At 42.0% G+C, this 20586-nt stretch overlaps 1 protein-coding gene across 1 annotated transcript in view; it reads left to right on the plus strand.

Moving 5' to 3' along the window:
- The first annotated feature begins 1325 nt into the window (after positions 1-1325).
- The window catches only part of ADGRG7 (adhesion G protein-coupled receptor G7), a 28496-nt gene continuing 9235 nt past the window's right edge, over positions 1326-20586 (plus strand). The window contains 11 exon segments of the mRNA XM_075766827.1: positions 1326-1435; positions 5146-5253; positions 8225-8356; positions 9149-9229; positions 11035-11063; positions 13637-13788; positions 14312-14407; positions 14725-14843; positions 16795-16955; positions 18405-18554; positions 19832-19944. Of these exon segments, the coding sequence (XP_075622942.1) occupies positions 1327-1435; positions 5146-5253; positions 8225-8356; positions 9149-9229; positions 11035-11063; positions 13637-13788; positions 14312-14407; positions 14725-14843; positions 16795-16955; positions 18405-18554; positions 19832-19944 (1250 nt within the window). The 5' untranslated portion in view covers position 1326.

The raw sequence follows: 20586 nt of genomic DNA on the forward strand, positions 1-20586 counted from the left end.
TTTAGTGGTGGACTTGGAAGTGCTAGGTTAACGGTTGGGCTTGATGATCTTAAAAGTCTTTTCCAACCTTAATGATTCTATGATTCTATAACTTTTTCATTATGAGTGTGAGTATTTTTACGAATATTTTGCAGATTGCCGCCAAGGAGATTAAATGCATCCCTTATCTTACTCATCTTTTTTCTTGATAAGAGGAGAAAACATCCTAATAATCTCCAAGGTGTAAAGAAACAGTAGTATCTAGCAGTATCAGCAGCTGTAGCATCTAGTGGCTAGACCACTGGGCCACATCCCAAGAGACCTGAGCCCTTTTTTTGACTGGATTTCTGTACATCCTTGGCATATCACATGAGTTTTTTGAGCCCTGTTTCTAAAACTGAGATGAAAGTGCTTCGGTAACTAAAAAAGCCATACAAACCTCCTTTCCTCCCTAATGAAGAACACCATATAAAAGCAAGGTACTGTTCCTACTCACACGAAGGGGCTTCAACCACTGATCACTGATGATAAAAAAGACAGTGTTTATTCCAATTAGTTCTTTAAATAGCTCTCTTTGCCTCTTCAGTTTGACTTTGACTTTTAATTTGTCAGTGGGAGGCATGCTAGCATGCAGAAGAAGATGCTGATTTTGGCAGTTTCAGCTTTACGTTTTACTTGTGCCTTTTACCTTTTTTCTTCTTCTTCCTCACTCCTTTCTGGATGAATCGGATGTCCTGGGAATCTGAAGACACAGGTTTTATTCCCAGTTGTGCCAGCACCTGCTGAGTGACCATATTTAATGGAGGGGATGCAACAAGGCTCTGCACTACCTGTCCAAATTACGTAGCATGGAAATGCCATTTGTTCTCCTGAAAGCACATGCCAAGCGCCTGATCTAGGCCAGTCCTAATACAGTCAGCATTTCCACCTCCTCTCAGCATAAAAGAAAGTCGCTGCAGAGGAGAGACCTTCTCCTCACCCTTCCACAGCCTCCTCCCGCCTCGCTGCTTGCTTGGAGGGAAGAGAATGTCGCTGGCCCTGAGCCGTGCTCTGCGCCCCAATCACACTCTAGCCCTTACCAGTATAAATGTAGCTGGGTGTCTGAGCTCGGACATGTTCATATGGCAAGTAGAAGACATGACATTTAATGCCTTGATAAGTGAAATGCTTTATTGGGTGGAAAATGATAGAAGTAATGGTGTGCTACTTCTCCACCATTTTTTTTCCTAAGTGGAATGGAAAAGGTTAAAGTTTTAGCAGTAGACAAGGAGTTAATGGTTTAATCCGTCACAAGGTTATGAATGTATAATGTCATTTTATAGCAGAGCAGACAGTCTGCACCACAACATGCCTTCATTGCACTGGGACAGAATATTGGTTGGAATTACCTGTTGTGTAGTTACCGTGACCCTTTGGGCACTGTGTATTTGGCAGCTTGTCCTCAGGTTTAAAATAGGTAAGAAATATAATTCTACCCCATTTGACCTCTATTTGAGCTTTTTGGGTTCTTTTCCTTTCCTTAAGTATTTAAACATGATTGTTGATAAATATTATTACATCCACGCTGTACACTTCTTAGGTAGAAACATTTTTCTTCTTACACTGACGTTTAAAGAAGTACCCCAAACTTTGCATTCTGCTGTAAAACAGAATAGGACAGCAAACAATCTCTGGGGGATTTTCCTTGTAACATATTTACACTGTCCGTGATTCCTCTGATAGAGCCTTGAGAAATGTCTTGAAGGTTTTTGACTCTTCTGGTAGAAAAATGCTTTATTTTTCAAAAGAAGAATAAGCTCTAGCTAGTCTAGTAAATCATGTTTTAAAGAGGAAATATGTAGCTTTACATATGTTTATATGTTTGCATGCATATAAGCAAAACATGCTGTATAGCACCTGTTCATGTTTTCATTACAACTTGCATTAAAGAAAAAATTGTTGAAAGAATATCGGGGATATTGCTTTGCATGTTCAATACCTGAAAATCAGGTCAATGCACCCTCGTAAGACACTTCTGTGTGCAAACTTGGAGCCGAAAACTGGTCAGTGTTTCCTCTCAGCAAAATACTCACTATATTGACATGATACAAAATTATGCATGGACCTATATTCAAAATTCATAGAAAGAATCGGATACTCCTGGGCGCTTGTCCAGCAGGGAGTCAGATATGATTGGAGACCAAGAAGCCTAGAGAAAAATTTTTCTCAGGATACAATAGGTTATATTTACTTCAAGAGATTTATCAGATGTTTGTAGGGAGGGAACATACCCAAGCCCAAGAAATGGCACATACGTAAACAGCAATTATTTAACATACGTCAGTAATAATCTACCTTCGCTAATACCTTTGCCCGGTGTTTTGTTTGACTTGATGGAAATAAACCCAGATGAGATGGGAGTTAACTCTCAGTGCAATTGGGAATAACTCAGCTTATGCCTAGGATTTACACAACTGCAGGCAAACGAGCTGCTAGGAATTGGATCTAAACTGCAGCTACTTCAGGGATGGAGAATACCTCCAGGCCCATCTGATGCATTGCTTGTTGTGTCTAGTGGTAGTGTTTCTCCTTTATTCAAACTTTAACCACAAGTATTAGCATTAACAGTTCCCATGACGTTTGATTAAAAAAACCCCAGCAGTTCATGATGACATAGTATTATGCAAGAATCTTTTCGTTTTAGTTTAAAAATATATATGGTCAAAATCAATGTGATTCTTGACATGATTAATGTCTGCAAAACTTCAAAGCCAAAGACAAATAAAAAGAAGATGTTTTCTGAATCTAAAATAAAACCAGAACCCCTCGATTTTAAGCCAATGCCACAATTACTGGAGCCTGATGAGTTTTACTGCATGTGGGGTAGACACAACTGCATTAGTCAGCTCAGGAATTCATATTTATGACATAGACACAGATTTCCCTCTGGAAAAAAAACCCACCACCTTACAATGGTACACGAGACCTTGAACAGTGGGCTAAGAAAGGTTACCAGGAAGCACTAAACAGAGCCACAGTTTTGACTAGCATTAACAGATCCCACGAATGTCACGTTGTCGTTATTACAGAGGGACTCTGGTGGGGAAGGCAAAGGTACGGCTGATGCTCTTTGCTTGTACCCGCTCTTTGCTGCATGGGCTGCGGGGCAGCTGTGTCTGCTCATCCTGGGGTAAACTCTGGACTTTTTCCCCCACAGCTTCGTGCTTTTCTGTTTTACTGCTTTAAAAGGAGAGTCAGCCCTGTTTTCGCCTTTCCCTTCCCTTCCCCTCCTTTTGCAGCCTGTGACTAACAGTGCCAAAGCCAGACCCCGAGACCCCAGCCCACCACTGCCCCAGCCGTTCCCCTGCCCTGCTCCTTGCCCTGTGTGTCTGCAGGGCAGCGTCGCTCCCTCCCTGGTTTCAGGATGCTCTGCTCCAGGTGACCCTGCTGTGTCACCTTCTGCCTGGCTGCTTCGGGCACGCGTTCACCAAACAAGATAGAGGCTTGGAGCTCTGCTGCAGGTTCCCCAGTATTTTGTGGGTTCCTAGGCTCCCAATTCAAGTCTGAGCCCCGGTGTCACTCCTCTGCCAGCTGGCCCCACATGCCACTCGCAGGTCAGCCAACCAGGCACCCAGCACCCCCAGATATAGCCATTCTCCGCAGCTGCTTAGCGTGGGCCACCCAGATCTCAATTGCTGGAGGAGTTTTCCTTTCCTTTCTGTAAGATTTCCAATGGAGAGACAATGTGTTTTGAAAAGCTGATGGCTAGCAGAGGCATTACCTAGTGACACATAGATGTTATTCCACTATCATCATAGACATCTGGCTGTAATGTAGCTGAGACAGCCTGAAACACAAATGCTAAATAGCAACAACATGAGCAAAAGCCGAGCGTTGCATGCCAAGAACAGAATTACCCCTGCCACGTGGCACATCCCCTATAGTTTGCAATAATCTTCCAGTTATGTGAATCCCGTTAAAGAGTAACAAGTCAGGCAATCTTTATAGTTCAGTGAGAACATTAGAAATATACAATAGCACATGTGTTCCTGACAGCTCTGTTTACTTTTGAATTTTCTGGCTTTATTTGTCAGCGTCTCAAAACACAGGCACTAAGATGTCATATCAGACGACAGTCCTCCAGTTCTCTGCATTATTTCAAGGCATACACTGCATCCAGTGCACAGGTGCACAATTTCCACCATGAACCTTATGGGAAAGGATTGCAACTCCATCCTTCACTTTGGGACCAGGTGAGATTGACTGTGAGGAAGCCTTGGTCCATGGGGATCTCCCAGGTCTTGGACCCATCTTGCAGAGTCTGAGGTCTATCAACCCCTTCCCTGTTGCAATTTCTGCTGCAGAATACTCCCTCCCATTCAATATTTGCCAGTCTCTTTTTTAAGAAACCTTAACATTTTCAGAGCTTGCCAAACACAGCCAATACCACAGTATATTCAAAAATTTCTAAGATCTGCAGTTTCTCTGCTATTGCTTATACTGTGCTTTTTTGTCTCCTGAAGCTGCGGCAGCCTGTGCAATGACGACTTCAAACAAAATCCACTATTTCTGCCAAAAGACAGAATAAAAATCAGCACCTATCCTAGAGTGTGGATAAAGGCTGCGGCTGAGATTGGGGCATGGGGTTTTATCTGCTTTATCTTATAATGCCTGTCTTAAATCAGAGTATCTGTCTGATTCTTGGATGTGTGGCTATCCACGTCCTTGTTACCATTCTGAGTCCCTCAGCACTGGGAATCTGTGGCCCTTGATTTGCCTTCTTGCTCCTGTGAAATCCTGCAGAAGTAATTTGGGCTTTTCACAGGTTCAACAGCTCGAGCTTTTGGCAGCCTGGAGGCTCACACCAGCACTCCGGCTCCTCCAGCAGCTGCACAAAACTGTTTCCACCTACAACATTGTGGGAATGCAAATTCATGTTTGAAAGCTTTGACCCCACATTCGCGCCATTGGTTTTAGAGGCAAGGAGGGACCAGTGACTGGTACATGGGCAAGACTGTGCATCGCATACATTTTTAGTTGAATATGTTTTAGTTGAAGCTTCAAATAAATCATGTTTGTTTCTTCCCTTTATCAGATTAGATAGATACATGTTTTTACATATGCATTAAAGGATAATGAAAATATAATGACTATATATATGTATATCTTGATTCTTTATTTACACAGATACTACAGAATCTGTGGTACCTCCATGCTTCTGCCTCAATGGTGGCATCTGTCGGGATGGAGCGTGCGTGTGCCCAGAAGAGTGGGTGGGATCTCTGTGTGAGATAGGTCAGTACAAGCCAGGCAGCGTGGGCAGCTGGCATCATTTCTGGGAAAACCCTCTGCTTTGGGAGGTCCCTGATCTTCCCCACCCGCCGAGACCTGCTCAGCAGGGTCGGATCCGCAAACAGTGACGCGGCTCTTCTTGCGAGGTGAGGCCACATCATTCACCCACTTCTGTCACTCTTCCAAATGAGTAATATATCTGGGGAAGATATTACAGTTTTCAACAGTCTGTGGCCTGTTTCTAGCCAATTTGGTTTTTGTTTGAATTCCTCTGTTTGAAGATCACAGTGATGTGAAAATCTGATTCAGACCTCAGTGGCCAGTATTGCCACGTCTGGATCTGCCAGTGTTTAAGGGACACCATCCAGCTCAGCACCCTGCAGGACAATGCCTGTCCCCAGCTCCTGCTGCCACAGGCACTGCATTTGGATGAGTCAAATTTCCCATGCCTGGCATAGCGCTGGCCCAGTTGATTCCACTCCAGTCCCCTCTACCGCAGGACGGCATCTCTGTGCTGCTGTAATTGGAGCTGGTGTTGCCGACCGATGCTGGGAGGGTGCCGGCTCACCGAGCCGCAGTATCTCCAGAGCTGGTAAGATCCCCAGCTCACGCTTTCCAAGCCAACAAGCGTGATCATGGATACGCCGTCATGTGTCAGCTGCGCCTTTGTCAAATGAACTCACATGTTTGGTCAGAAGGATGTCGAAAGATTTGCAGCTTATCCAGGAAAATATTCTTGGTGAAGACTGCTAGGTAGAAGGAAACTTCAGGTCTCCCATGTAATTTCCCTTACAACAGGATGGGTAGCACATCCAACAGACAATGACAGAGTGAATGGATTCATGATGAATTGGAACATTTGGGCAAAATGTTTCAGAGAAGTTGGCTTAAATAGAATAAACATGGCTGGGATTTCAGCACTGGAAACAAACTATTATGATGAGTCTGTAATTCCCTATGTTCACTCCTCTGGTATTTTGTATTTGATTTATTGTGAATTGCCTTAAAGAACAGATTTTAATAACTGTAGTTATTAAAATACATGAGGTAAGCATGTTTGGACAGGCATAGTTAACTTGAAAGAATAACAAGCATTATTGTTATACAATAATAAAGGCAAGGACAATAAAGAGAATAAAGGCAAGGAGACTTATGCCGGCAGCGCGGAGGTGGGGGCCACATGGCCAGTCAATCCAGTCTAGCCACTAAGATGCATTGCTCTAAACTAACCATGACATTTGTCTCCACTCCACCAGCTAGCAAAATAAAGATGTAGATTTTATGTATTGGGAATCTAAAGATGGATGGAGGACACAGAGATGGCGGGGGGCTAGGGCATGATGGGGCATAAAGAGTGTGGGAACACAGTGCCAGAGGTGTTGGGGAAGCTGGAAGCGCAGTTGGGTGGTGGAGGTATAGAGGACGTGATCTGGTCAACTGCCAGCAGGAGAGAGCAGGGCATATAGAGTAGACAACTTTTGTAAACCAATTACTTCTGTTCCAATGGTGATGGAAAACTTCCACTTGGCTCATATTTAATTCCCTTTGTACATTATGTCATGGTTACTTTCCTTCAGAGATCATGACAAAGGGCCTGGTTTTCTTCCTACTTGTGGTTGATTTGTTTGGTTTTTAAATTCTGGAGCAATGCTACTGAAGTCAGAATATTTGCAATAATTTGAGATTTGCATCAGTGGGGAAAAAAAGCACCAAACAATTTTATTTCAGATGGAGTCTCTTTTGTAAGCCCAAAACCAAGTAGTGTAGATAGGTATATGAAACACTTTCAGATCAAGGCTTGTATAACTAGAAAGATAAAAAATAAAACTTGAATAGGTACTTATGTTTCCCAGTGAGGATGTGGAGCCTCTGTTTGCCCTAGATGCCCTCCAGAGGTTCCTGCTACCTCACATTTCTTGAGATACCTCACCCTGCTAATCACCTCCTGGCAAGCAAGGTTCAGGTATGGTGCTGTAAGGGCGACCTAATCTTTGCAGAGTCGTGCGTCCTTATTTGTTCATAACCATTTCTATAGAAGGAAAGTATCTTTGTGTCATGGGAAACTGAGAATCTATGGAAAATAAGACCCACATAAAGTTATGTGACTTGGCAAGGAAGCCCGTGCCAGAACATGGAGAATACTCCAGGTCTCCCGAGCCCCCCATCAGGACCCTGACCATAAGTGTGCTTCTTTGACTCAGTCCTGCTAATGGGACACAGTCAGCTGAAATGTGGTCTGAATTAGCAAAAGTTAGCAAAAACAGGATGTTGCAAGTCCTAAGACCAAGCCTGTGTCCTGCAGTATTTTTTTCATGTGTTTGCAGCATTGCAAGGTGAATTTGTGTTCAGTTATAACAGTGTGGTATGACACGAGAAGGCAATAGGCCGCCAGAGTGGGTTAGGCCACGGGTGCACTGAGCTCATCATCCTGCCTTTAGACGTAGCCAGTACCAGGTGCTTAGATGAGGTGTGGGGTTTGGGGTGGCCCCCCGTCCCATTCCAGCAGGCAGCGGGGCAGTGACTTCCTGGGCCAGAAGCTGCATCCAACCCATCACGGTTCAGAGTCACCAAAGGACCATCCCCCATTAATTGCCCAAACCCCGCTTGAAGCAAATGTGTATTTTTGCCCCCTGCTGTATTCGGTGGCATTAGGTTACCAAATCTGATTTCTGCCTGGGTAACAAGACTCTGGCAGTGAAGCTTTATAATCTTTTACAAAATTTCTAGGACTCAGGAAGTGAAAATAGGAGACATGGCAAAAAGTATAGGCTTTTAGGGTTTCAGTGACTTCATAAGTATCACTTGTAGCAGCTCAGCAGCTTGGGTTTAGATAAGATTTTACCCAGCTGCTTTTATTTCCTTTAGGGCAAAAGAATCAATGAGCTTCTATTGTCTCAATGCTATCTTATTTTTGAAAATTGGTCCTTGTACTAAAAATATTTGATCTGGATCTATTTTTTTTCCTTCTGTGCAGTTAATTTCTGTGAAGCCAGTACTTGCACAGTGAACATTTCTGAAAGCATTATAAAAAACCTTACTTTTGAATGGATTACAGTGGGTAAATATGGCAACTCCAAATAAAAATGTGAACCTGATACTGTGAACGGTATGTGTCTCTTTCCTTTCACTTCTACTTCCCAAAAGTAAATGTAAAGTTTGTGAAAAATGTTGGATTATTAGATCAGATGAGAGGTCAGTGTTTGAAGCCAGAACAGCATAGCTCAGGCAGCAGGAGTGCAAACCTTTCCACACAGCTTTCTACCCCAAATACAGAGAATTTAAGGTATGTGTGCCGAGTCGTATCTGTGCCTGTCTGGGACTGGGCTGAGAGTCAGTTAATATCTGCTCCTGAACAACCTTTTGACAGAAAAATAATCTATTTATACTGTACGGTTTAGCATTAGGATTCAGGATGCTTTCCATCAACTGTGGTTCCATGATCTGTCTCAGCTTTCAGAGACCTTGTAGAGGAGTAAGTGTCGCACAGCTGCTCCACGTACTCTTTGCATTTCCTTCATGACATAAACCATGTTTTTCAGGACGTGATGAAAAGTCTTTCTGATAGCTCAGTGCTCATGCCTGTGCCTCCCGTTAAAGGGATGTGCTTCTGCAGCTCTAGCATAACTAAATCTATCTGAATTTGGCATGAATAATGTCAGCTACTCTGGCAGGACTGTGTATATGAGTATGAAACACATTTCTAAAAAGAATAATAACCAGTCAAGTAATTGATGGTCACTTGTAACGCTGAAAGACAAATATTTTACATGCAAACAGAAAATAACACTGGATAGGGTGTCGCATCCACGGTAGAGGTTTAATTCCCAATGAGGTCACGTGCACGTGAGTGAGTGCTTCTGTACTAAATGCGTATCTTTCTGCTTTTTCAAAATTACAGGTAACACTTCAATAGCAATCCGGATGTGCTCCAGAGAAGGGAGAACTCCTACTTTAGAACCCTCCAAAATTCTGAATTGTAAGGAAAATTAGGTTAGGAAAGCCAAAGCCCTGATAGAAATTAGTCTGGCCAGGGATGTCAAGGACAACAAGAAAAGCTTCTATAGGTATGTCAGTGATAAAAGGAGGATGAGGGAAAATGTGGGTCCCCTCTGGAATGAAATGGGTGACCTGGTTACCCAGGATATGGAGAAGGCTGAGGTACTTGACGACTTCTTTGCCTCAGTCTTCACTGGCAAATGCTTGAGCCACACTACCCAGGTCACAGAAGGCAGGGACAGGGAGAATGCAAATCTGCCCACTGTAGGAGAAGATCAGGTTCAAGAATATCTAAGGAACCTAAAGGTGCACAAGTCCACGGGACCTGATGAGTTGCATTCGCAGGTCTTGAGGGAACTGGTGGATGAAGTGGCCAGGCCACTCGCCATCATATTTGAGAAGTCCTGGCAGTCTGGCGAAGTTCCCGCCGACTGGAAGAGGGGAACCCAGGGAACTACAGGCCGGTCAGTCTCACATCTGTGCCTGGCAAGATTATGGAGCAGACCTTCCATGCTCAGGCACATGGAAAATAAGGAGGTGATTGGTGACAGCCAACATGGCTTCACTAGGGGCAAATCATGCCCAACAAACTTGGTGGCCTTCTATGATGGGGTTACAGCGTTGGTGGATAAAGGAAGGGCAACTGGACTTGTGTGAGGCATTTGACACTGTCCTGCATGACATCCTTGTCTCTAAATTGGAGAGACAGGGATTCGATGGATGGTCCACACGGTGGATAAGGAATTGGCTGGATGGTCGCACTCAAAGAATAGTGATCAACGGCTCAATGTCCAAGTGGAGAATGGTAACAAGTGATGTTTCTCAGGGGTCGGTACCGGGACCGGCACTGTTCAACATCTTTGTTGGCGACATGGACAGTGGGATCAAGTGCACCCTCAGCAAGTTTGCCGACGACACCAAGCTGTGTGGTGTGGTCGACACGCTGGAGGGAAGGGATGCCATCCAGAGGGACCTTGACAGGCTGGAGAGGTGGGCCCGTGTGAACCGCATGAAGTTCAACAAGGCCAAGTGCAAGGTCCTGCACGTGGGTCGGCACAATCCCAAGCACGACTATAGGCTGGGCGAGGAATGGATTGAGAGCAGCCCTGAGGAGAAGGACTTGTGGGTATTGATTGATGAGAAGCTCAACATGAGCTGGCAGTGTCCGCTTGCAGCCCAGAAAGCCAACCGTGTCCTGGGCTGCATCCAAAGAGGTGTGACCAGCAGGTCGAGGGAGGTGATCCTGCCCCTCTACTCAGCTCCTGTGAGACCCCACCTGGAGTACTGCATCCAGCTCTGGGGGCCCAGTACAGGAGAGACATGGAGCTGTTGGAGCGAGTCCAGAGGAGGGCCACAAAGCTGATTGGAGGGCTGGAGCACCTCTCCTATGAGGACAGGCTGAGAGAGTTGGGATTGTTCAGCCTGGAGAAAAGAAGGCTCCAGGGAGATCTAATTGTGCCTTACCAGTACCTGAAGGGGCCTACAGGAAAGCTGGAGAGGGACTGTTTATGAGGGAGTGTAGTGACAGGACAAGGGGTAATAGGTTTAAGCTGAAGGAGGGTTGATTTAGATTAGATGTTAGGAAGAAATTCTTCCCTGTGAGGGTGGTGAGGCACTGGAACAGGTTGCCCAAAGAGGTTGTGGAGGCCCCATCCCTGGAAGTGTTCAAGGCCAGGTTGGATGGGGCTTTGGGCAACGTGGTCTAGTGGAGGGTGTCCCTGCCCGTGGCAGGGGTTGGGACTAGATGATCTTTAAGGTCCCTTCCAACCCAAACCATTCTATGATTCTATGAAAATCTGGAGTCCCTAGCATCACAGGTAATCTTAAATTACTATTTAAACAGTATCTGAGATTCTGCATCATCCCAAGGGAAAAAAAAAGTGATTGGAAATTGAGGCAGGAAATGTATATGTGTTACATTTCATAAAACTGCAGAAAGTGAACGAACAATGAAAGCCTTTTTCAGTGGCATTCTTGGCATGTGCCTTCTTTGGAAATGGCCTGAATTTCCAACAGTGATTATTTTCTTTTGTTTGGTTTTGCCTGAACACAGCATCCCATTTCGTATTTCTTAACTGACCTGCAGTGAGACAATGAAAGGGATACGGAGAAGACTGGCATGAGGGAAGGAAGTGATGCTGACACTGACATGGTAGGAAGGATTAAGAGCAAAGATTTTCCATTCAGACCTGTGATCAGCTGAACATGGACAAAACACTTCTGTCCATCAAGAATTCAAATTCAAACTCTCTTGTACGAATGGCTAACTCTTCCTGATAAAATCCATAAACCCCTAAGCCTTACTTTAAGGCTCAGCTCTGCCATATGTACAAAACATGGAGAGCTGAATATGACTAACCACATTACAGACAGTGACTGCTTCTCTTCTGCTTCCGCTCTTTGTTTCCTTATCACTAGTCCCAACTGAAAAAGAGAGAAAGAGAGAAAGAGAGAAAGAGAAAGAAAAGAAAGAAAAGAAAGAAAAGAAAAGAAAAGAAAAGAAAAGAAAAGAAAGAAAGAAAGAAAGAAAGAAAGAAAGAAAGAAAGAAAGAAAGAAAGAAAGAAAGAAAGAAAGAAAGAAAGAAAGAAAGAAAGAAAGAAAGAAAGAAAGAAAGAAAGAAAGAAAGAAAGAAAGAAAGAAAGAAAGAAAGAAAGAAGAAACCAGCTACAGTCCTTTTAAATCAGAGAAGTCCCTTTCATCATGCATTTTCGGCTCAACTATTGTACCTTCAACCCAATGCTTCACCTGCCTGGATCTTTTAATGGGAAACCCTTGAGCTCAATATTATATTTTCCCATAGCCTTCACTAAATGGTTCAAATGTCAAATCTTCTCCAATGTTATATATAGTATTAGTGGTAGCTATTTCTAATACTAACAAGATACAACATAATGTTGCAACATAAGGTTATTCTGCTGCCATTAGTAATTGGGGGTTTTGTGATGAGGTGTGATGTCATGCTGCCATCTAGTGAGGCCAGGGCAGCTCGGGGTGCAAGGATGAAACTAGGAAATGGGAGGAAGAGGAGGACGTGTTCATGCTTGTGATCCAGAGCCCAGGTTTAAAAGGACCTTATTCTTTTTAAATACAAATGTTTACTTTGAATACAAGGTCATGCTAAAAGTCAGAAGTAAGAATAGTGAGAACAGGCGTTCCCTGTGTACTGTTTGTTCATGGTGCATATGTAGATGTTTTCAAGTCAAATAATATCATCTCCAGTAACTATAAATGCAAATGTTCTTCCTCCCTATGCAATACATTCACCTGTCTTTCCTATCATTCCTTTATAAACACTTCAAAGCTGCATGATTGAATTAATCTTGATTTTGATAGCTTCCCAACATAAACAATTTGAGAACAATTCAGTTATTGAAGCTGTTCATTTAAGCTATTCATTGACTAGATTAGAAAAGGGATGACTTGATACACTATTTAGTTGGTCTCCATAGCCTACAAAGGAAATTCTCCTGATGATAAGCAGATTTTCCATCTCTTTAAGTCTTACTGTTACCTAGCTACACCTCCATAAAACATACAGCTAATGCTTCACCTTTTTGTGTGTGTTTAGACTCTTAAGATACTATGGACATATTAAGATCTACTCATTAAGTGCTAACTGACTTTAACTGGACCACATCAGTGCTTCTAGCAACAACTACTAGTATCTCCAGCACCAGATTATTTTCTTTGTTTTTTCTACATTTATTCCAAGGTGACACTACATACAATGTACTGAAGTGAGGATAATGTTTTTGGTGCAGGTTATGAGCACTGCATTGAGAAGCACAATTACTCTGGATGACATTTCTTAGGTTCCTCTGATGGCTTTTCAAAAAATCCCATTGTGGTTATTTGAGGAATAGTGAAAGGTGTACAGAAGTTTATAGACTCAGAAGCTCAATGACCTTGTCAAGATAAAGGGGAAGTCCTGCTGCTCTCTACAGCTACCTCATGGCAAGGTGTGGAGAACAATGGGGCCAGGCTCTTCTTCAAGGTTTGCAGTTTTGGGATGAGTGGCCACGGAGACAAATGGCAACATGGGAAATTATAATTAGATAATAGAATATTTTTCCCCTTGATGCTGGCCAAACACAAGCAGGTTTCTCAGGGAGGTTGTGGATATTCAAAGTGAGCCCCTGAGCAGCCGGGTCTCAGCTGGCCCTGCTGGGCTAGGGGACCTCCAGGGCTCCCTTCCAACCCAAGCTACTCCCTGAGTCCATGAAATCATCCTCTAGGGAGAATTTGCAAATGCCGCATACTTGACATGAATAGAAACATTTTACACCACCAATTACTTTTATATTTTGATTTTATGTGAGACTGTTATAAAAGTGGTGACTCTTTTACCTTTTCTCATTTTCTTTCTGTTGAATGCCATTTTCCTAACAGGTTGAAGCTGCGGACTCCAGCAATGTTTCAGTTATTGCAAGTAACACCCAAATCCTCACCTCCATGCCAGACCAACTGACCACACAGAACATCTCTGCTGCTGTGAACATCACAGTGCAGATTCTGAAAAAGCCAAATGTTTCAGAAGACTCTCAGTTGAGACTTATTAAGACTAAAATAAGACTTTTTTTGGCTTGGTATTTGGGATATCAATTCTGTCCCCCTGCCATCAGCAGAAGGAACACTATCCTTCCTCTTAACTGTACGCAACACCACAACTAAATGCATTCATTTTGCCATTTAGCAGCGTTATTTAGCAGTGTCCTTGAGTGCATACTTGTGGAACCACTGCTGGGTCAGTTCTCAGAGCGGAGTGTAAATTTGTTTCTTATTAGCTGTTTAGACTTGCATATATCTGAAAGTCTAATATGAGCATCATTTGATGTTTAAGTTAATCATTTAATCCTTACTGTCTAAATTAATAAAAGTGTGGTATTTATGAACCTATTGGTGCAAAGCTTGTGTTCTCTCAAATGGCATCCTGTACTTTGTTTACTCTGTTGTGCGTACTTTCAAGCAATGCTTATTAAGTGTTCTTACCTTGCCCATCCACTATGTAGCACATGGGGTGATTTATTTCAGTTGCATTTGAATATTGCCTTTTTTCTGCTTGTGTCAGGCATCTGTGGCAATAATGGCTGCCGTGAGTCAACTCTTGGATGCCAATGAAACAGAATTCAACCACAATAATCTAGTCAATGTTACAACAAGGTAACTTTAGCTTTTGCCATTTTTTTTTTTTTTGATGTAGTAAACTGCATTTTCCTTTCTGTTTCAGGATGAAAGTGGTTCATGGATGAGTCAAAACATTTTAAGTGTTCAATTCCAATATGCAATTTCACTGATTCAGTAGATTTATACCAACATAGACAATTTTGGGTGGATTTTTCTGCTTTGGAGAAAGGATGAGGATAGGGAATGAGGAGCAGTTCCCACTGAGAACCAAATCAGAGAGGAAGCTCAGAAACTGAACCTGTAGCCGTATGTTAATAATGGTAACTTTTATCCCACTTATTATTTCAATGCAGCCTCATGAAAACAATGGAGGAATTTTCTTTGACTGGCAACATCTCACAGCCCAAAGTTGCAATCCAGTCAGCTCCACTGAAATTACGCTCCTCTATGATTCTCTTTTCAGCAAAGAGAGGTAAGTCTGTGCGTGTTGTTGGATTTACCTGGACAAGGCAGTATGTACCATAAATCCTAATGCATCCACTGCTAATTTTTGCAGATAAAGCACTGGGATATTACCAGTCAACAAAACTAGAAATACAGGAAAATGTCCCTGGGCTTACTGGTGACCTCAGTACTGAAGTTCAGATACTGTTCCACATTATAAATAACAGTAAGTTCTTTCTCCTATTGAAAACTGCACCTGAGAAAATGTTGAATTAATATTAACTAAAAATCTTTGCCAAAAAAAACCCCTTAGCCAATATAAACAACTACATGTTGTTTTTTATGCATGCTGATGCCATACATGGTACATGAAATGCACATGTCAAATGAGCTGGATAATCTTATTTATAGGTTAATGCACACGTACATGTAATGGCCAGAATGCTTTCAGTGTTCGGGACTTTTTCACTTGTTTTGTTTTCTAAAATGGAGAATGTAATGAATCTTTGACAATACCTCTACAGACATCAAGATCAAGAGCTAGTACATACATACCTTGCCTGAAATCCAAAGACATCAACTGTTTCAACTAAAATTACTACTACTGTCAGGAGTCAGCCAGGATAAACACATCCTCGCACCTACATACTGGGATAGTCTTTAATGGCATGGTCACACGGGATTTTTCCAGATGTCCATTACTTGGATTCTGCAGTGCTCGGAGGATAAACTGGTGTCACCCAGGAGAAAAAAAAAAAAAAAAAAAAAGAAAAAGCTTATAGTTCTTCTGCTTCATTTGCTGCAGGTGTGGGGGAGCTGAGCTTTGAACACGTGCATTTCTATGACATGCTAAAAATCACAAAAGTTTCAGACAGGGCACGGAAAACCAGCAGACTCATGCTCAGTTTCTCTGTATAGTGACAGTAACACTAAGACATCACAGTGCCAGAGTATAATGAAGGTGAAGTTTGTGAAGTGCTTAGACATCATAATGCTGAACATCGTTGGTATACAAGCCCACAGGGAAATGAATAATTCAGTCCTCTCACCAGGGTTAGAAAAGACTTGAAGAGACAAATCAGGTTGCCCCACACATCCAGCAATGACAATAAAAAATCCACTGAATAGCTCATTAACTGGTCACTGTCCTTTCTGTTCACTGTTTCAGACAACAATCCTGTGGAAAAACAGTGTGATCATGTAAATAAAGCTTTTATCATAATACCTGCATATAATAACACTTTCCTCAAGAGAGCTAGATTGAATGCACAGCTTGTCTTTAAAAAAAATAGATTTCTTCAATATTAAATGCACAATTGTGACATTTTGTAGATAAAATTACGTTAAGTCTCTCTTGATGATCAAATCAGAGAGAGATCAAATCAGTCTCTCTTGATCTTAAACGAAAAGTATAAAACCAAGAACAAAATCCGTTATATATACCAGGATTTTTGCTTCCTCACTTAAGTAATCATTAAGACTAGTGATTTAAATCACTTAGATGAAATCTCTCTAATTTGGTAGAAGAGTGCAAAAGAAGCAGAGTCCAAAAGTTGGATCTCAAGGCAAAAGCCCAGCCATCCTCTTTTATTCTCTGACTTCTTACTAAATGTAAATGTCCCTTGTGTTACTATTTCTTATTTAGTGTTATTAAAAGCCTGGCCATTTGGAGTGTGTGTATGTATTGGGATTTAGGATATTATTTTCCTTGTTACCAATATTTTTCCCCAGAAATTACATTAAGAGTAGGGTAATAATTATTTTCACACTCCACCTCAGCAAAAGTTGAAGATGACTCCCTTGAGATTCATGAGAAGAGAAGCTCTTCTCTACTTCTTAAATGGATTCTAAATAAATATCTAAACAAAAATCTGCTGTAAATACTGGATGTGTAAAACAGCATAGCGTAGGCTTCTTCAAAGGCACCAGCTTCTCTGATGTCTGCTACCCATACCTACTTTTCTTTTTGCCTCGCAAAGGTTCATCAGACAATGGAAGAGTTGGCTTTGTGCTGTATCAAAATTACAAACTCTTCCAGTCAAGGATTTATCAGAGTCGCAGTAGTTTCTCTAAACAAATCGTCTCCGGCAACATTGATGGTAGAAGAACCAGCAGTGTTGAAATAGCCTTCAGTCCCAAGGTAAGCCTCCGTAAGAAATGCCATGTTCAGTTTGACCCAGAGGTTGCCCTTGCCCTACTACCTGTCTTCAGGACTTAGGGAAAGAGATTCAAGAGGGAGGCTTTTTTTGGCATACTGCCTCGACTTCTGGCAATTAGGAGTTGAGAGGGTTTTGGGGATGTATAGGTGACATAAGCAAAGGGTATTTAGATAACGTGGCATAGGAAACATTTTTCAACTTTTGTATTTAACACCGTGTTACTGATTCAGTACTGCTAAACTAGGACATCTGCAAGCAAAACTGTATTCCATACAAAATTATAGGTATACCAGAATGGATTTGTCCTAGGGTAAATTAGTCCTAAATCAAGAATGAGAAAAGCCAGGTCCCTGGACGACAATTTTTCTTTCCAGAAGACTATCAACATTTTTGAAAACAAAAAAAGCCAACATGACTGGCATAGCCCAATACACCTACCAATGGTGTTCATTTTTCACACTATCTTTTAACTCCTGTTTTCAGTTAAAATCATTGTGTGTTTTGTTTTGATTCCTCTCCCCGCCCCCCCCAGGGACCGATTCCAGATGTTACTGCTTTCTTGCAGGAAATGTTCTATGTGAGTGCCCACTTGCCCAAATAACTGAATTTTTAGATAATGTACTCATGTTTAGCATGGTTTCTCCAGAAAACAGTAGTTGGCTGCTTCTTACAATTTTTAACAAAGGTTTTAAGTTCAAATACATGCATATGCTAGATCAGTAATCATCATCATGGATCCATACAGGCAAGTAATCTGGGAAGCACATGTCATTTTTAAGGAAATCATTGACACAAACTTATAATTGATTTTTTTACTCCTACTTTTATTCCTCATTTTTAATTGAACTACCTAGTACTGCGAATAGTCGCGTTCACTACTTATTTGCACTTCAAGTTGCTTGTTGCTTATTAAAAAGCAATTCTACTTGAAGTACCCTGCAGAAGTATGTTGTCCGAAAATGACTGCATGCAGTTTGACATACGACTGCGCAAGCACTGTCGTGCTGCAGGAGGGGAGGAGATGGTTCACTGCATTTATCGTTGTTTGCTTCCTGTTACAGTGTGGATTCAGCTCCAGTTGGCGGCAATTTAATGCTATTAATATCTGAAAGCTGTTGTTTGGCTTACACAGAAGTAATTGGGCGGTTGTTTAATGCCTAGTCAATGTGCATCTGTACCGTAATTACCTGAATAATTCACAGAAATGGGTAATTTCATTGGCAATTTTGACTGAGAAAGGCACACAAAGTAAGTTCAAAATGCCAAATGATGCTGTTATTGATACTGTTCATAAAGTTTACTGGAAACCTAAATCCCTTAGTAGCCGTCAGCTCCCCTTTCAGAGGATAATTGTCAGTACATGCAATTTTTGGTGCATATCTGTTGATGTTTCTGTAGCCACTTTTTCTCCTCGCAATCCCAATCCATAGTACAACACATCCAAACTGCAGCTGCGTGATCACACCTGCGTCTTTTGAGACTACACTGTCAACGAGTGGAGCACCGCTGGCTGTGCAAAAGGAAGAGACTGGTTCTTGAGATGCAGGTGTAATCACACCACTGATTTTGCTGTCCTGATGGTAGGGCATTGTCCTTTCTTGAACGGGAAGTTTGGGTTTGTTTTTTCATTTGGTTGTTTTCGACTGTAAGGCCAGCGTGCCAATGTAAAGGTGTAGCCGTGCTGAGCTAGAAGGCGCAGGAGTTTAAGACATCCCCACATACTTGTTTCTGACCTGTGGCAGAGCTGGCGAATTGGGACATGCGAGTTGTCCCCAGGCTGCTGGAAAGCCAAATGTATTGGCGAGTCCTGGCTTTCTCTGAGACAAACAGCAGCTGTGCCCACCTGCCTGTGCACCCCAGCTGCAGGGAAGGGCCGGCGCAACTCATTCACCTTGCTCTGCTGTCGTAGCCTCCAGCTCCGCACCTCCATTGCCGCAGCCGGCTGTTACATGAGTGCATGCCTAAAGCCTACGGCGCCCCAAGACGAACAGTAGAGCAGCTTGGGATGGGGGCTAGCTGTGGCACTGCCTTCTGCTGGGTAAATAACTCAAAAGTACTTAGCATTAACTACTTCCTTTGCTTATATGTTTATAAAAAGCAATCTCTCTGTCAATATTAAGCCTGCTACCACTAAGTTTCATATGTTGCCCTCTTGTACTAACAAGCCTATTTAGGAATGACTGACTTTTTTTTATTCTTTCAGTATTTGTTCCAGCTTCTCTAAACAAAACACTCCCTGGGTAAAATCACATATCTGCGATCACTGACTTCAGCAGTGCCAGGATTTCAGAGTTTCTTTTTACCCTGTCTTCACAGAACAGCATTTCCATATTTGTAATATTTACTTGTTTCTGTATTTCCCTTTATCTTACGCATGTCTTTATTGTGCAAAATGACTATACGCTAAAGAAGATTCCCATCCGTTTATGCAAAGACAACAGGATTTTCTGTTTCACTGAATACATTTACATTTACTTGATGCTTTATTGTCACTATACAAAGAAAGACTGGCTTTGATTTGTAATTCTTCGTAGCATCTTATCTTAGACCTTATCCTCAGAAGCCAAAATTCAGAATGCACATCAATATGAAAAGTTAAAGCTACTTTTTCCAGTCTGCGTCCCCTTTCATGTTTCTGTGAATGATTTAATATACTATGTTGCTAAATATTTGATTGACATTGTTAATTCTCTTTTTGGAGTTCTTCACAAGCTTCTCTAGTTTTTAGGTCCAGAATCATTTTGGCAGTGGCTAGCAACCGTCATAACTTTACTAAAACATTTTTGTTTCTATGTGCAACTAGAAACATAAATTTTAGAAAAAAACTATCTCATAACTGATACAATCTGGTTTTTAGGCCTTTCAGATCAAATATAAATATGCAAAGCCTGTGGAATGTATTTCTTACATTGGTGTTGGATTGTCTGTGGCTGGTCTGGTCATTACCATTTTGTTTCAAATATTCACTAGGTAAGAGTGAAGAGATAAACCTGCAAGTATTTTATGCTGTTACAGTATTTTGCTCTGTGTATAGTTTGAGTAGCCAATTTGGAACATATTGCAGTATTATTGATCAGCAAATAATATTAGAAAAAGAAAAAAGAGCTAATCGCGTAGCATAGCTTGGGAAGTAAGTGTGGCTTACTGGTTAAAGTGAAGACAGGAGATGTCTCAGCCATGCCTCTCACCTAGACAAAACTTTAACCTGTGTGGTAATCTTTTAATGTAGGAGATATATATATGATTATTATTCAATAAATCCACTTCCAAAAATGTGAGCTTTGAAAAGAAATGATTTAACAGAGTATGGATGAGCCCAGTATAAGAAAAGGCCGAGCCTTTAGCCGGAAACACTGGGCATGGCCACTGACAAGAAAAATCTTTCCATGGCTTGACAGACATCTCACCAGCTATAAGATAACAAAGCAGGCAGTGTGTGCTACTGAGGATCAAGTCAAGGGTTGATCCTTTTACCAGGGGCTCCCATCACCATGTCTAATCTCCGGGTAATGTCCCAGAGTGACATTTGTCCCATCCACACGGGGTAAGGGCAGTCTGCCATTTCTGTTGCATTTCACCTCCCCCGCTGCCTCGCTGACGTTTCCATTACTA

The sequence above is a fragment of the Balearica regulorum genome, chromosome 1, assembly GCF_011004875.1.
Source record: "Balearica regulorum gibbericeps isolate bBalReg1 chromosome 1, bBalReg1.pri, whole genome shotgun sequence".
In the NCBI taxonomy this organism is placed as follows: domain Eukaryota; kingdom Metazoa; phylum Chordata; class Aves; order Gruiformes; family Gruidae; genus Balearica; species Balearica regulorum.